The sequence below is a fragment of the Zalophus californianus genome, chromosome 3, assembly GCF_009762305.2.
Source record: "Zalophus californianus isolate mZalCal1 chromosome 3, mZalCal1.pri.v2, whole genome shotgun sequence".
Lineage (NCBI taxonomy): Eukaryota > Metazoa > Chordata > Mammalia > Carnivora > Otariidae > Zalophus > Zalophus californianus.
In genome coordinates, this window is record NC_045597.1 from 3,785,001 (window position 1) to 3,797,713 (window position 12,713).

Sequence of the window (12,713 nt, forward strand, 5' to 3'; positions counted from 1 at the left end):
TTTGAAGCTTATCGATGGCTTCACAGTGAACTTAAAAGAGAACGTGGTGTTTTGATGCAACCAAGGTACCACGGGCTTGGCCCCTGCTTCCCACTAAGCCCCGTTCTCAAGGTGGTGAGTGGGTGTCTCCAAAGGGTGGACCTGGTTCCTGATCTGCGAAAAAACCCTTTGCTATTACAGGGTTTGTGGCATACAATAGGTACTTACTAAAGGCTTGCTGCAGGACTAAATAATCCAGGAAATGGGGGCAAACGGATATACACAAGATGGAACACTGCATGAGGCACGGACAGACCCAGCACTCTTTAGTAGCTGTCAAGCAATTGTCAACTGCTGTCCAGGAGAGCTGCGCTCTGGAGGATCACAAGCCACTGTTGTTCTTCATGACACATGCCTCCCTAAACCAGAGTCCTTGTGGGTTCCTTCCCAGTGTGGGTCCCAACCTGTCCTCCTCATTAGTTTACTGCGGTTCCCCCTTTCTCTCTTGACCCTGCTAGCCTGCAAACCTGTGGAAGACAGCCATGACATTTTGCCTTCACGTTGCACCATATCGCCTTGTGTGACTTCAGTGACATAGATGGTGCTCAATAAATGCTTGTTGATTCAATCTACCAATACGTCCGGAGCTAGAGGAAAGGAACTAGACTTCTAAGAGATGAGAGCTGGATTAGGAATAGGCACAGCTCCTTTTCCCTTAGCAATTATTAAGCCAGATATTATACTAAGCCTTTGTGCAAGAAAGCTGAGAGGAATGATATGAAGAAGCTATCATACGTGTCAGGAAGGCTACCTTCATTTCCAAAGAGAAAACGTGATAATAAGTAGGTTTGTTCATTCATTCAACAAATACATGTTCGGTGTCTACCATGTGCCAGACCCTGTACGGAATGTAATAGTGAAACACACACACACACACACACACACACACACACACACACACACGAGAATATATATATGTAAAAAGAAGACATAATATTTTTCCTTAATAGAGTTCAGAGTGAAAGAGGAGAGAGATACATTGACCAGGAATCAGACTTTGTAATATTATTTTTAAAAGCTGAGTCAGTGAATATACCCCCAAACTTTGGAGTATTTATCTCTGGGTAGTTCAGTGATGGGTGATCTGTATTTTCTTCTTTAAATTTCACTATTTTTCAAATTTCTTATCAAGAATAAATACTACTTTCATAACAAAAATGTGTTCATAATATATATGTGTGTGTATGTGTCGAGTGAAAGAGAAAAAAGGAAATCGCTATATGTGCACAGCTATAGTAACCCTCAGTTTACAATGCACATGGTACCAAGAGATACACTGAGATCCCTAACGTGTATTACTGCCAACATTAATAATTCTAGAGAAAGGGAAGGGATGTGAGAGAAAGAATAATTTTATAGGCTATTTTCTAGCCTGTACTTACAGCTGATTTATGAAGTGCTCCTTGAGTAATAAAACAAAGGTTATAAACCATTAATTTATTGTGCTAATAAGAGCCAAGGGCTCTAATACCATTGTCTTGTCTTAGAAGATGTAAAAAAAGTGGAAGGTGCTTAAAACTTTAACAGTTCCTTGCTCTTACTTTTATTATCTTTTCTCTACTGTACTATTTTAGATTAATGAAATAATAAATCCTTTGTCCAACTGATTTTATTTAATGTTATGGTAAAATGTTAATCTTGCGATTCTCAGCACTGTAAGAGTGGCTCCTTCAAAGATCATATATTTTACGGAGACGCGCCATGAAATCTAGGCCATCCCGTGAAAATCACATTAGAAAATGATGGTAAAGAAAGTAATTCTTGTAATTTTTTTGTTGGTGAACAAACACAAATAGGAAAAGTGTATTTCATTAGGATCTGGGGTTTGTCTTTTGTGAAGGCCCTTGTAATTTCTTTCAGGATCTCCGTCCCTCTCTCCCTCTCTGTCACACACACACACACACACACACACACACACACGTACACACACACACACTCACACACACTCACACACACGTGTGCTCACACGCGCCCACACATGGGCACACATGGGAGAGAGTAACTATCACATCGTGTGGCCAGTTGGGAGAAGCTTAAGTTTCGGTTCTGTTTCTCACTTCCTGTCTGTCTAGTCTTGAGGAAGTCCCCGGAAGTCTCCCTGGGTCTGCCTTCTCATCCTGGCGCCATGTCAAATTCTCTCAACTTCTCCTTCCACAGTTTCCAGCAACAGTTATCGTGAGCCCCTGCTTCAAGGGAGCCTCACCTCACAGGACTCTCTTCTCTGCCTTTCCACAGAACTTTCTAAACTCCTCAGAATCTGTTTGAAAGGACAGTGAAACTTCACTGCGGAAGCTTTCCCAAAGGGGGGCCAGCCATTCCCCAGCGCTGACTTTCCCTGCGCTCCGAGCGTCTGTGTTGGGAAACGGCGCCCCTGGCAGCGCCCGGACTGACTCTGACAGATTTGTTTCTCCCTTCGTCATCCCACCAGATGGCTCTAAAATGAATATAGCATTCAAATAACTACACAGAAAAAAATCATCCTATAACCAGTTGATTCATATAAAATGTGTGAAAATCAGATTATACCATTTATTTTTCCACTTAGAATTAGTAGTTTCAAAAGTTTTCACTTTACATAAATGACATAACATAGAAAAACAAGCATGTTCCACATGAGCCTAAGTGCCTGCCAGTCACTTCTCTGTGGCGTGGGGAAATCAGGGCAGAAAGTGGTTGATTAAATGTGCAGAGTTTTGGAGGGATTGTTTTCAAAGGCGCCTGAAAGTAGGACTGAAATAAAAATGTACATGTTTAGGTAGAGCAGATATCTGAATAATTGTTAAAAACAAACAACAGAAGGTTAATAACTCGCGGCTCCACGCAACTTGTTTGCAAACTATGACTTAATTCAAACTCTTTGTATTTTTTTCCACAAATGAAGTAATCTGAAGACTCTGTTTCATCAAGAAAACTGTATCTGGTGAGACACAGAAAACGGAGATCCTGGAAGATATAACAAGGGGCTCCCACAAAAGTACTGGAAGTCAGTCATATTGAATCTACTCAGATTACCTCCAGAACCTTCCATTCCTCCTCGAACAACTGGCGTAAATCTGCCATGAAATAAGGATGAGGCTCTGACTAGGCCACCAAATTTTTTAAAACGTATCATTTAATTGTAAACATGAACAAGAAACCACCAGTAAGAAGGACTTGTTACTTGAAGGCGAAAATGCCTTAGAGCAAAACAGAGTCAGTGCGCTTAACAGGTCTTTTTCATAAATGCTTAAAATAATTAATTTGACCCTATACAATATTCTATTTAAATTGTACTTATAGGGCGGTAACAAATTTTAAAAATAATTCTCAATTACAGAAGTAATTTATGAACACATTGATCTTCTAATCATGGAGACAGGCTACACTTCTGTTTTACTATCATCTCAAAACAATGCCCTAGATATTACCACTCTCAGGTTTTTGTGGTGAATTATTCCAGATCATAAGCATTCTTAAACATCCATGTATCCGTATAAAATATACGGTTTGGCAGCTTCTTAGGGACCAAGACTTATCTGCTACCATCTACTGGGCCTCCTCCTCTGCCCCCTGTCCTGGGGACATGGGGAAAAAGTCGGCGCACGCAAATCCCCAGTGATGGGGAGACCATCAGCAACCTTATAGAAGATGTGCGACCTGAGGGATGAGAACAGAGCAGAAAGGAGGGAGCAAGTGTTCTGGAGATGCGGGGAACGCTGGAAAGTCAGAATACGGCAGGGAGCGAAGCCTGGCATCCTGCAGACTGGGGATTTACCAAAACGGCTTACTATGACTATTCTCAGCCCGCCTTCGCTCAAGCCGTGAGCTGGAAGCCAGAGTTACCTTGAATCCATCTCCAGGAACGTCACCCCGAATTGTCTCCCGCCCCTGGGGCTGCCTGGGGATGGCCCGAGCAGCGGCTCCGTCTACGACGGATTAGAGTCAAACCCTTCCTGAGAATCCTCACTTGATTCCAGATCTTCCTCTCCATCCTCTCTTCCTTTTCTTGCTCTCTCTTTTCTCCGTCTCCTCCTTTTCTTCCCAAGATGCAGTTAGGAAGGGGAGTCCAAAAGAGCTGTGCTACTTAAGGGTCACTGGCGGACGGTCTGGGTAAGCAGGCCTGGGGTCAGAACCCGCCTGCAACGGGACGTAGTCAGCGTGACTCTCCTTCCTCCACCAGGTGAATTATCAACATAAGAAGACACCCACTCCAAGAAGCAATCTGCTCAGACTAATAAAAGAAGCTGTAAGTGCCTTTGATCAAAGCTCACACTACGATGCAGAATCTATGCCTTTCAAGTTCTGCAATCCGAATAAAAGGGCTTCAGATGGTTACATTACAAGATATAGATCGAGTTAAATGCAGTGGAAAGAACAGCATAGCAAGACGTAGATGCCGGTATCAGCAAAGCGGCCTTTCCACTGAAACTAAACATTAACCACACCTAATATCTTGATCAGTATGCCGATCTGCAAGACTCCATTTCCTCATATCTCAAATGAGGTCATTACCGTTCACCCTGCCGACTTTCCTTTTTCCGTGTATAGTTGTTATTAGGTTTAAATCAAATAAAGCCAAAGCTCTGAATAGTAACACATTCTGTAGATGAGAGGAATCATCATGTATAAAATATTAAAATTTCCAGTGCCTCACACACTGACTCCAGACCCAAACTACAGGGAGAAAAAAATAGCACGGGTGGATCCTGAAACAAACCCAAGAGCACCGAAGGGGAGACGTCTCTCTCTGCATCTGAAACAGGAGAGGCCGTGGAGTCGCTACAATGTACAAAAGTGGGAGAAAGTGGGGCTAGGACCCCCTGCTGACGCCTCAGAGGCTTCCCTGCACACAGTCTGGTTTACATAAAGAAGCGGGAAGCTCACACTATGAACAGCTCCAGGACCCATCAGAGAGACAATAAGAAGATCATCATATTTTTAGGTAAGATAATTGAATTTCCAGCTAACACTCCACGCAGTTTCACACAGCAAAAGATGGCCCCGATCCCTGCTGTCTCCTCGCACTGCTCTTAAAAAAATGGAAAAGAATGACTATTAATTCCTGTTAACCATTCAGAGCCAAAGGACGAACACTGACTGCTTAATAGAAACATACATCGTGACTCTCAGCACTTTGGGAATCATGCTACAAAAACAAGAGCCATCCATTAGGATCTTACTGTTGCTTCAACAGCTTCGCGTTCGATTTGTCCTGATTAACCAGCCGGAGGAGAATCATAGCAACTCTTCCTGCAACTACCAACACATTTCAAACAAACGCTTTGCTTTTGAAATGGACGAGTCTGACTTTCCAGGTCAGGAATAAATGATGTTTAAACAGTCTTTTGCTGGGTTGCCTGGGTGGCTCAGTGGGTTAAACCCATGGCTCTTGATTCCAGCTCAGGTCATGAGATCGAGCCCAGCATGGGGCTCTGCCGTGGGCATGGAGTCGGCTTAAGATTCTCTCTCCCTCTGCTCTGCCCTTCTCTCTTTCTCTCTCTGAATTAATTAATTAAAAATTCTTTTGCTCTCTTATCTAGCAAAAAGTGTAATATGAATAGGCTTTATTTCTATGAAGTCAATGATTTGTCTTACAGTATAAAGTATACGAGAAGTTACATTTTGGAGAAGCTGAAGAAAGCAGTCTTTCTGAACGATTCACTATGGAACACACAAGCAAAACATGCAGCGAATAAATGGATTTATTTATTTCTTTTGTCCCCTATTTTTAGTCTCCTCTGGGGAGTGAAGGAGCGAGGAAAATACACCAGGGCAATGAAATGGGAACCTGTTCCCATTTTTTATTTTGATGCACTTCTTCAAAGTTCCGGTGTGTGTTCCAATGTCATCCCATCCCCTGCTGCGATGTCGAGCAGTATCCCAGCACACGCAGAGGTCCAGAAGGAATGGTGGCTGCCCAGGGGCATGAAATGCCTCCCTGGTGCCCCCGTGTGGAACCCCGGGCTCTGTGCACAGGCATCGGGGGACTGATGCACCTCACACACTGTGCAGGAAGCACAGGAAACCCCCCCCTGCTGGGGGAAGAATGTTCCAGATGCCCTCACCTTTTCTCTACAACTCAAGCCTCCATTCAGCATTAATAAAGCCCTATTATCCTTAGCTGTGAATATCCTTTTTTTTTTTTTTTTTTTTTTTTGAGAGAGAGAAAGAGCATGAGCGGGAGGGGCAGAGAGAGAATCTCAAGCCGACTCTGTGCTGAGCGGAGCAGGATGAGGGGCTCGATCTCATGACCCTGAGAATCACGATCTGAGCCGAAACCAAGAGTCGGACGCTTAACCAACTGAGCAGCCCAGGGGCCCCTCTGTGAGTATTCTTTAAAGGGAAAAAAAATACAACAAGAAAATCTCAGAGTTCTGTATTCAGGAACAACTATTACCAAAAGACTTACTTAAAAATTCTGGCAATGATTGAGTCGAGATGACTTCAGCTTCTTGCGAGTCTGTTTAACCGTTCTGTCTGTGACCCCAGCTCCAGAGTGCTGAGCGGACACCGTCCCATGTTAGTGACACCCCCTCATTCCCTTCCTATTCCAGCCTCTGGGCACGGATGTGCACCCATGACCCCTACAGCCGCACGCGCCTCCCCCTTCAGACTATTTAAAGCTCATCCCATTATTAGTTGAAAACAAAGGAAAGGTCAAGATGATAATAAAGAGAGAGACTGGGTGGTACAGACAATGAAGCCATCAGTCATTGGTCTGACGTTCCAGATTCCATGTCCTTCGCAGCAGGTGCATGAGGTGCCAACGTCAGCCCTGCAGTCCCTGCCTGTGTCGCCCGTGGTGGGCACCAGTACACACATCCAGCAGTTCTGAACCATCGGAAGGGAAGCTCTCGTCTTTGGCCTCATCTGTTCTCTTACATTGTCTCTTGGAGATGCCCCACTGCTTTTCAACCTGACATTTCTGGTGGCTTTTTGGTGATTGGTAGGTTTTACCAAAGCGATTAGCTGCCATGCTCTGTTCTGTTGCTTTATGGCCAGAAACATCCAGGGACTCCTGGTGTCTGGGGCTTTATTCTGTTTCCCATTCCTGAGTCACTGCGAACTTTTCAAATGCTTTCAAAAGCTTCAAACCTCCTGTTCCCCACACTAGTCATGCATGGCATTCTGATGCTGTTCCAGGTGCTGAACAAAATCAGAACTGTACCCCACTGTTTCTGGGGAGCCCCCCCAGGCTATTCTGTCTCACGTTAGTCCTTCCTTCTGGAAGGAGGAGCTCTCTCTCCTGCAGGCCCCTGGACTCTGCCAACCAGGGGGCCACAGGAAAGAATGAGCGTTTCCAGTGGTGAAGCTTTTGTCACGGAGTGAGGTGGGAGGGACAGTCACCTTTCCCGTGTGTGCAGCCGAGAAGCAGCAAATGGGGTTACACAGCCCTGGATGAGCTGGGGAGTGGGTCTGAAGAACAAAGACCACCTCCCAGCGAGGGGCCAAGAAACCAACACCCTCATCTGCTCTCCTTTAGCCCCCTCAGAAAGCCTGAATGACAAAGATGACGGACACACAGGCCAACAGTGCGGCTTCACGAGCTCCTCGTCCACGCCATTCAAGGAGCCCCTTGGCCCCCCTCACGGGTCTGCCACCAAGCCCCGACAAGGGGAACGTCAGAAAGACTGATGTGTTTCCAGGGACTACGCTTAGTGTCTCGTCTTACCAAACACATCGACATTTTTGCCAGGGAGGCTGCTAGCACCCACCGTGACTCAGCTCGCTTGTTGACCTCCTGAGCCCGTGTGTTCGTCGCTTGCTGGTCACTCACCTTCCAGCCTTGCAGTTTGCACCACTGGAGAACAAGGCGACATTTCTCCCCGGCAGACAGCAGCTGCTTCTCACCCGGGAGCATATGGGCCAATGGCTTGTACCTGGGAAAAGCAGCAGGAACACAAAAGCCATGACTGAGTTTGTCAAGCAAATGCTTCTTCTGTTCGACAGGGTCGTCTCTTTCACACTGTTTCTTTAATCTTCCCCAATCCCTACTTGAGCCTCCAAGCCCCCAAATCTCCATCTGCTGTGCACTTAACATTGTCCAACCGTGAGGTAACCCTCTTCTGTGACATGGAGAATGATTTCTAAAATGAGCCAAATAGATATTTCAATCCTTTAATGTATCTTTAACGCTATTATCATGGATTAATGGAAACCATTTAACAAAAGAAAACTGAAGAGAAGGAAAACTCACGGTTTTCATGTAAATTTTAGAATGCTCTTAAAAATATACCTTCTAAGGAATCTTAGAATTCCTTATGACCATTTGAAAGTGAAAGTGAAAGTTACAACCTATAATAAATGAGCATCGAAACGTCCAGAATTTTTAAGTGAGAGCTAGAGTAGCTTCTTCCCATTATGTTACATATTGAGAATTTTAAATCTTCTAGAAGGACATTTATTTATTTATTTATTTGAAAGTTCCTCTGAATAATTCACTGTCATTCCCTAGCTGAAATCCATGGCAATATAATGGTTTTCTATGGATTTTTTTTAAATGCCCTTCAAAATTCTATCAGCCACTTAAAAAAAATCTATATAAAATTTCCCTTGCATGCACGGTATTTAGCCTGACATAGAGGTGAAACTGCATTAGAAGAAGGAGGAGGAAGAGGGACAGAGAAGAAACAAGCAAGGATTTGTGCAATTGCTTTTAGTTGCACTGTGTTTATGATTCCCACATTGAGCTGCTCTGGGAATTTAATGCCCAAAGGTAAATCACTTAAGTTCTCTGTGACTTTCTGTAAAATGTCTTAGCTTTCCATCGAAAGTTTGTTGCAGCAAATTTGGCAACTTCTAAGATGAGTTCTTTGCTTCCCTAGAGCAAGGAAGGGAGCTCGCTGCCTCCACGTGTTTATCGGCCAGGCTCCCTCCGAGCAGCCGGGAGAGGACTGGGCGTGAGTCCCCCTGACCACCACACCAGAGCGGGGCACCCCGCGGGGAGGTGCCCAGCACTGTGGGCAAGGCACAGAACGCACACTGAGAAAAGACACCTATTTTGAATTTTTCAATAGCAGACATTTATTTCCTTTTTTGCATCCTTAGCATTATCACTGAGCACTCAGCCTGTTGGTCGTCCTGGGCTGAGAATGACCCTAATCTTGGTAGCCACACGTCAGACAAACGAGATACATCAACATCAGCCACAACCCTCCCTTCTCATACACAGATTTTTGCTCAAGAATCAAACTCAGGGTACAGGAGGGTGTAAGACTACAGGTAGCCAAGACTGAACATAAAAATTATAGTGTCAGAGGCAAGGATATGAAAAATCTTGCTCATCATTTTGATTACACCAAATGGACTGAAATGATCTGTGGAATACGGAAGTATTTAGTGATTTTTTTTTTTTTTTACAAGAGGCAAGAATGTGATTTCCTACCCAGTAAGCACTGGACTTGGTATCTATCTTTTCTACTGGTCTTAGTGTGTGGTTGCTGCAGAAGAGACAAGGGTGTCTTCAGGGTAGAAGGGAACAGAGAGAATGGGTAGAATGGTGTGTGTGTGTGTGTGTGTGTGTGTGTGTGTGTGTGAGTGTGTGTGTGTGTGTGTGTGTGTGTGTGTGTGTGTGTGAGAGTGTGTGTGAAGCGCCGGAACCAGGAGTATCATACGCAGAGGCCAGTGGGGTGGACCCTCCAGAAATGTGGGTGTATGACATGCACACATCAGTGAGCAGACCAGATTATGGTTTATAATGTCTCAGTGGTTCAAAGGTGACAGGTGATGGACTTGCACAGTGGGTCTGAATACGCGAGAAACCGGATGGGGGACCTAAACACAGCCTCGGGGTCTAACTTTACAGAGAATTGCTTCGAGACCCTTGGCCGGCCACTTTACAAGGAATACCCCCTCTCAGTTCTGTCTGCATGCGTTTTCAGGATGTGACATGAATTCTGTATTGTATTAAAAGCACAAGTCTAATTTCTATGATTCCTCAAAGTGGGTGAGCTTCCCCAGGGGATGGACCATCTCTGTGCATTCCACGGTCTGCTGGATTACCTTTGCATGCAGCAAGTACTAATAAGTGATGGGAGACCAAGAAACCGGGCTGGGGGAAGGCAGGGCGGGGGGAGCAGGATGTGGAAAGTGACATTTGTCAGGCACTGAACAGGAGTATGGGCTTTTCATACTCCTCCCAGATGCAGGAGTCCTGCATGGCAATCTTTCAACAGTGAGAAAGCTGACGGTCACAGAAATCAAGGCACTTGCCCAAATTCAAACAGATTATTTTATGGGTTGAATCGCATTCCACCCCCCCCAAAAGATAAGTGGACATGACTTTCTTTGAAAGTAGTCTGTGCAGATATCATGCCGTTAACATGAGCTCATTAAGGTGGGCCCTGGTCCAATATGGTTGGCGTCCGTCTAGGAAGAGGGAATGCCACGTACAGACAGGGACACACAAGGAGAACATGGCATGATGAGGGAGACAGAGGCAGAGGGAGTGGGCTTCGAGCCAAGGAGCACCAAGGGTGACCGACCACACCGGAAGCTGGACAGAGGCCACAAAGGATTCTACTCAAGAGTCTCAGAGGGACAGAGTCCTGCTGACACCTTCACTTGGGATTCCCAGGCTGAAGAACTATGAAAGAGTGCATTTCTGTTGCTTGAAGTCCCCCGGTTTGTGGTGCTTTGTTAGGACAGCCCCAGGACACCGAGAGAGATGGTAATAGTGGCTGAGTAGGGATTTGAACCCAGGACCAGGTGACCCCAGAGACAGTCTCTCTCTGGAAGCTTCAAAGTCCCGTGTCCAGTCATACCTGTGCTCAGCACCCGTGCGCTGACATGGTTGAGGCAGGAACCAACAAGCCCCCAGCCCCAGATGGCTCTAGAGCGGAAAAGGAAGGGCGGGAGCATGAGAAACAGAAAAGATTAACACTCAACATCATCAGCAGCACGCTGGACATGCAGAGATAAGAATTCTAGGTTCTCTGACCTTTGGGTGACAGGGCCTCTGATGGTAAACTCAAGCTCAGAATGAAATACAGACTCATTCAAGTGCTCAGGGAAGCCAGCATGTTCCTACCATTTAGCCAGAGTCACACAATGAAATGAAATCACTCAAATTATCTTTTTATTCTCTTACAATTGTCTCATTCTGTAGCTCTGCTAATTATCACTGAGAACTGAATTGACATAATTCAAGTATCTGAATACAGTATTAACAAGTCAGAACAAAGATCTTACACTGGGTGCTTTTTTCCCCTCATTTTATATTGTTCTTGTGACACCTAAAATGGTATAATTCTGACATTTCAACTGAAAAGACAAACACATCATCTCAGACAGAGTGAGGTACTCTATTTTAGTGTAATTAAAAACATCTTGTTATTTGGAATGTGAGTGTCATCTGTAGGTGGTGTCACAAGTCGATCACTGAGCTAACACAGGCTCTCACAGAAACTCCAACCCGAGACCGAGGGGTAAGAATGAGCCCGGGGCAGCGCACGGGTGCTGAGCACAGGTGTGACTTGGACACGGGGCTTCAAAGCTTCCATTCCCTACACCCTCTTAGCCTCTGTCGCCCAAGAGCAGGTCACCTCGACCCACCGAAGGTCTCTGTATTCAGGCTGGCACCTGCCCGTGTCTGAGACAGATCAACTGACTCTAAGATGTCGTGTCAAGTCTGCTAAACAGCCACTGTTGCCCTGTCCCGGTCTGGGTTGCAGGGAATGATTGGGATCCAATTCCATGTCCAGGATCCGGGTGCCAGGGCTCATTCATTTGGGCTCATTCAATCAGTCAACCAATACGAATGGCAATATTGACTGAGTACAAAATACGCACATGGAATGCAGCAGGGGACAAATCAGATAAAAATCCTCACATCCTATGATAGAGACAGAAAGAATAGAAACATAAATGAGGAAGGAAGTCAGATACAATGAGAGAGATGGAGAAAAACGGGGCAGGAAAGGTTTCACTGAGACTACGTATCTGACGGCAGGGAATGAAGCTGCGGAGCCTCCGGGGATCGGGAATCCCAGTTGAGGGAACGCAGACCCACAAGCCCTGAGTGGGGTCATGCACACCTGTGTGAGCCATACCAGGCAGCCAATGTGGCTGGAGCTGAGCAGGCAGCCAATGTGGCTGGAGCCTGAGCAGGCAGAGGGAAGGTGCTGGGGACAGATTCACAGGTAAGGGTGTGACCTCGCAGGTCACTCTAAGCACTCGGGCTTTGACTCTGAGAGCCCCGGGGCATGGTGGTTTGAGCAGACTACCATTTGACTCCAGAAGAGTCAGGGAAGCTGCAGGCCCGGGTGTGGGCATGTGAAGTGGACAGCCCGGGAGACTCTCCGGAGGAGCCAGATGCCTCAGGTCCATGGTCAGCCACCAACACGGCAGGGTTTCCTGATGGCTGGACGTGGATGCAGGGGGGAGGGGAGCGGCACCTGCGAAGCTGGAGGACAGAAGCGACATCCGCGGAGACAGAGCGCCCCGGGGAGAGTAGCTGCTCAAACCCAAGGGCGGTGGTCCTCGCCACGGAGGGGGACCGCAGGCAGATTCTGCTGGAGCCCCCAGAGGATGCACAGCATCAGCCAGCACCCCGAAACAGAGTCACTGCTTGCCGGTTGCCAGTCGCTCCGCTGGGGTCCATTTCGCCTGTCACGAGCCGCTGCCTCCTGGCCAGGACTGCACGAACCGTCTGGGAGATGTCCTCGTGCTGGGTCCTCGTGTGTCCCCGAGGCCGA

General features: G+C 46.3%; 1 protein-coding gene across 1 annotated transcript in view; it reads right to left on the minus strand.

The window, feature by feature from the left end:
* MYO16 (myosin XVI) overlaps positions 1-12,713 on the minus strand; it is a 475,554-nt gene that overhangs the window by 93,354 nt on the left and 369,487 nt on the right. Inside the window, exon 28 of the mRNA XM_027590435.2 lies at positions 7,796-7,898. Coding sequence (XP_027446236.2) covers positions 7,796-7,898 — 103 coding nt within the window. The remainder of the gene's footprint in view (positions 1-7,795; positions 7,899-12,713) is intronic.